General features: G+C 46.6%; 1 protein-coding gene across 1 annotated transcript in view; it reads right to left on the minus strand.

The window, feature by feature from the left end:
- LOC104537629 (cis-aconitate decarboxylase-like) overlaps positions 1-257 on the minus strand; it is a 5,257-nt gene extending 5,000 nt beyond the window's left edge. The window contains exon 1 of the mRNA XM_010180566.1: positions 188-257. Within this exon, the coding sequence (XP_010178868.1) occupies positions 188-208 (21 nt within the window). The 5' untranslated portion in view covers positions 209-257. The remainder of the gene's footprint in view (positions 1-187) is intronic.
- Positions 258-4,944: the final 4,687 nt, after the last annotated feature.

Consider the following 4,944-nt stretch of genomic DNA (forward strand, 5'->3'; position numbering starts at 1 on the left):
AGGTTAGTAACGATGAATAAAGCATCTGGGGAAACCATTCGAGTTTGTTAGGATTTGGGTAGGTTCCCGTTTAATGTCATGATAATTTTGACCAGTTGAGGAACTGCCTAGCAAACAGCATTACCTTCTTAAAGTGGAAAAGGAAAAATTAGAGATTAATAGGTTTTGCACACAAAAGAGGAGTTACCTGTAAGGTTAAGCAGAGCATGCTGGTGGCTGTGACCACTGTGGAGTCCCCAGCTCGGCACAGCTCTGCTTGAGGGATGGGAGAGGTGTCAGTCTGAAAGGTGCTTCAGTGTCAGGGTTTATATATGCTTCTGAAAGGCAATTTGCTTTTTTGTTTTGGTTAGTTGTTGGGTTTTTTTTACAGCTGAATTTCAAGTGTGATGACATCAGCCTCTGGGGATGGAGAGAGTGCGGGGAATAGATGGGGAGGGGTGTTTTTTTTCTGCTGAACAGAAGGGATTTCCCCCTGGTTTCAGGAAATAATAATAACAATTTTAAAAAAAAAAGGATTCAGGACAATAACTGACAAAGTTCAAGGAAATTCCTGTCTCCAAAATGCCACAGGTGCCAATGTGTGAAGCAACTGGCTCCAGGCTCCTCCTACAGAGGAGGACTATAAAACTGGTCCTTACCAGGAAATGAGAGGGACAAGAGCATCCTCCCATTGAACCGAAGTGTCACCAAACCAGGTAATCCAAGCCACAGAGGGAGAAGCATGGCATTTGGTGTTTCTCTTTGATGCTTTTCTTGAATCCATTCAGTGTCCTTTGGCTGAATCTTTCTGTAGCTCTCCTCCTTCTCAGTATCCACCTCTGCAATGCTGCCATGTGGTGTGGGTTCATTGGGATGTTAGTGCAGATGTGAAGGCTGTAGTTTCCAGAAGACATTGGGACCCTTGGATCCCAAATGAATATTTGGGCTCTGGGAGAATGCCATGGATCTTTGCTTTGTCCCATAGTGAAAACTGGGAACATTTAACATGCTGTGCATTATTTTGTACAGAATAACAACCTGATGTGCTACATCTTGCATTTAAAACCAGCCTGAATTTTCTACTAAATACTGGGCAGACCCTTGATCACTGTGAACATTGTAATGGATCTTGGGCTACTTCATGCTGGTTTTCACCAGAGGAGAGTCAGGGCTGTGATATTTATTCCAGCTGTGTAGCACTGTTGTGCACTGTTAATCTTGCTGTGTGTTTATCCAAAAATAATTGAATTTCATTCTCTTAACATGTTTCTCTTGAGACACAGTATTTTCTCACAACTATATAAACATTTGTTATCATTAATAAGGTGGGATGGAAAACTAATCACAAAATGCCACTGCGGAGTAAGTATCTGAAAATGTAATGTTTTGGTATTTATATGTGTCCCACGGTGCGCTAAACCTTGCTCCAACCTCCCATGGAGACCATGTCCATACACCGATGTGTTCCCATTCATACTGGCTGAGTTGAAGAAGCACAGGCAGAAGAGGTCTGTGCAAAGCAAATGCCTACAGTGATGTCTGCAAAGCCCAAGTAGAAAGGGAAATAGGCTGTGCAGAGGGGAATTACTTTTTCTGGAGAGGGTGCAGAGAAGACATTTTTGCAAGCCTCAGGCTGAAGAATGCCAGGGGCAAGTAGGAAAAGGGAAGAATATGAAGACCTTCAGGGTCCTTTCCAACCCAAACCATTCCACAATGGTATGATAAGATGGAGGAAGTTGGGTGAGGGAGGGGATGCCTTTGGCTTTGCCCTCACTGCACAAGGGATTTGTGCAAGGAAAGGATCACCCTGGGTTGCCCCATCCATTTGGCAGAGCCAGATATGAAAGGTCTAGCAGTGCCCCAGGTCTCCAGGTACCTCCTCACCATGGGGAGTTCTCCATCCTCGTGGTTTCCTGGACAGCGGCTGTGCTGGCCGGTACCCTGTGTGTGTGGAGAGCTGCTAACCCTCACATGGGAGGAAGGGTCTTCCTGATTGCTCCTCTGCCTCCACACCATCATGCATTGCTTGAATCAACCCTACCCAAAGAGCCACTTCTCATCAGTCCCAGTCAAGGATGTCCAGTTTGCAAAGGGAAGATCTGGTGGGAGATGTTTCCTTGCTGCGTTGTATGGGGCAGATGTCATGTTATTGGTTTTTTGTAGTGCATGCAAACAAACAGGTCCTTACAAAGTGCTGGAGGCAGCAGCTGGACAAAAACGATTGTGGCAGCAGCATCAAAGGGTTTTATCCCAGGGACAAACCAGTTTTGGGCAGACTTTGAAGAGAAAACACCTCTGAGTGCTTCCACAAAGGCCCTCCTTTCTCCAGGTACTGGTGCAGCCCACAGCATTAGGAGTGCTGCTGCTCCCGAGACAGCCACGGGAGGGGTTTATTATTGCATGAACCAGAGGGGATGTGATGCACTAATGCTGAGATGGTCTTGGGAAAGGGATGTTTGCATGTGCATGGGTAGGTGCAAGCAGGTCTTCAGCTGTTTCCAACCCCAAAACCTTCTCTTCCCAAAGAAAGCGCCTCCTTTTCCATACCTTGGTGTAAATCCTCTCACATCCTTTCCCTTTACACCTCCACAGCCTGACATGGCATATTCTGGGCTCTTCAGATGTCCTATGCAGGACTGAACTGCAAGCAGAGGGAACCAACCCCGAGTTGTGACTCTACACCCTCCAAAAAACCAAGCCATATGTCACAGGCTCTAGAGCCACCAGCACAGTCAGTTATGCAGGAACCACTAACAGTGAACCTTGGCAAATTAAAAACCACTTCTGTGAGCCAAGCAGCCACCCATCAAGCCCATCTCCCTGCAGAAAACTCACCTCATTCTCCTCCAGAGATCGACTCAAAACAGGGGCTTGTTGCAGTGTGCCTAGAAAGCCACCATCTGAGCTATTTCAGAGTGAAACATCTGGAGGAACTTAATATTGTGGCCTACCTCCAAGTATAACCACTTAGAGCAAACCACTTATTTATATCTGAATGTCATTTAAAAGGAAAAAAGACAACACCATGCACTCCACAGATGGCTCCTCAGTTCTTCCGAAGTGTGCATTATGTCTTAGTAGTCAAGTATTTCTTCAAGTCAGTAGTTTTACAGATGTTTGACATTAAAAAGAGTGCTCCTCCTGCAGAACTGTCACTTCATGCATCTCTCTGAACCAAAAAAAAATCTAACTTTTAGCACAAGCAAGGAATTGAACTAATTAATTGTCACCCAGGGTTCACTTGAAAGTTTTACCCTTTCCACATCCCGTGAGAGTTTAAGTTGCTGAATAAGTTCAGAGCTGTTAGCAGTCATTTTATCCTTTTCTTCTTCTTTTTGTGATAATTACATCCTTTAGAATAAAGGGAGAGAAGGAAAACAAGGGGGTTTTAATGTAACAAGAGTCCAGAGGCTATTGATGCTTGCAAAACATATCTGTCTGCCCAAGAATACTGTGTGTTTAAGAGCAAACGTTGGCATTTAGGTTCATCAATATTCACAAAACTATTTCTTCTTTGGGTGGTGTCTCTCCACTCCTCCTTCCTTCCCATATCAATAGCAGTGCCACATGCTTTCCTTTCTTTCCAAAAGGCTTTTTGGAATGGCTGAGAACAGAATACATCACTTTCTCCTTTTCCAGCCCCTTTAGGTCATAAAATGTTCTAAAAATGCCAAAATAACAAGAACATTGCTGTTTTATTTTCATCTTTGTTTCCTAACAAAAACCTCCAGAGAGCAAACTCCGGCCCATGGTACCCAGGAGCGCAGAGGAATGGAAATGTGGGGGCTGCTTGCAAATAGACGAGTTAATGGCAGAAATATGAAGGGTTTGAAAATAGACTACTTAGTAACTAGAGTTTCAAGAAAGGGATGGAGCTGGAAAATTCCATCTGGAAGGGAGACTGTGTATGTGTGCATCGTGCCTGCCTGTTTGTCTGTAACAGTGGATAAGAAATGTCCTGGAATGGCTCAAAAATACCTTGTGGGTTTCATCTGAATGTTTGTTCATTTGTGTTAGGCTATTCATTCCTCTCCATCTCCAGGAGCCTGGAGAAGAGGAGGCAGGAACCATGACCACCACCTGCAGTGCTTTAGGGCACCTAAACATGTTTTTGCCAGAAATCCTCGTCGCCTAAATAGGTTGTGTGTGTTTTTTCTGGATAGGACTCCGGAAAGTAGGCACCTAAAGTTCTGCTTTGAATCAAGCCTTTGTATGGAGCAAAAAGCGGGGAGGCACCATGGAAACACCTGAGCCTGTCACCAGTTTCTCCCTCCTCGGAGCAGGGGCATGGCTCTGAAGGCTGGCTGAGCGCCCAAGCCAAAGCAGCACTGATCTAGACACCGACGACGGTGAGGTTGTGGGGGCGACACCACCGACACCTCTTGTTGTGTCTGGAAGGGCCATGGCGAGCGCGGCGGGTTTCGCGGCTGTCTTCTACAGTGAGCCAGCGGTGCTGGGGCTCCTGGCAAACGTGGTCAGCGCCTTCCTCCTCTGCCTGCAGAACTTTGTGGTGGCACACACCGGCCTCAGGCCGCAGGGCACAGAGGACATCCTCACAGGTGGGTGACCAAGAAGCTGCTGGTTGGACGTGAATGTTCCCCAAGAGTGCCAGGCAGGGTGGACTCTCTGAAAGTCATTCCCATGGGTCAATGAACAACACTGGTGGGATAATGTGGGCTTTCTCCAATGTACAGGTGGTCTGTGGGCTCCCTCCTTCCCCAGCAACTGCCAGGAATCTGGTCCAAACCTCTCATGTGCTATTCCCATACCTTCATAGGTCCAAATCCCTCCTGGACATGCTCACCATACTGAGCACACCAAGAGGCTCAGTGGCCACACACCAAGGCTCAGCACAGAAATTTGTCATAGAGCTGGGGAGAGAGGGGAAGACAGAGGCCATAGGGCTGCTCTGTAGAACCCAAGGTGGGATGTCTCCCAGAGCTTGAAGACACAGCACTGCTTTCT

The sequence above is a fragment of the Mesitornis unicolor genome, unplaced genomic scaffold (assembly GCF_000695765.1).
Source record: "Mesitornis unicolor isolate BGI_N332 unplaced genomic scaffold, ASM69576v1 scaffold23593, whole genome shotgun sequence".
Classification (NCBI taxonomy): Eukaryota; Metazoa; Chordata; class Aves; order Mesitornithiformes; family Mesitornithidae; genus Mesitornis; species Mesitornis unicolor.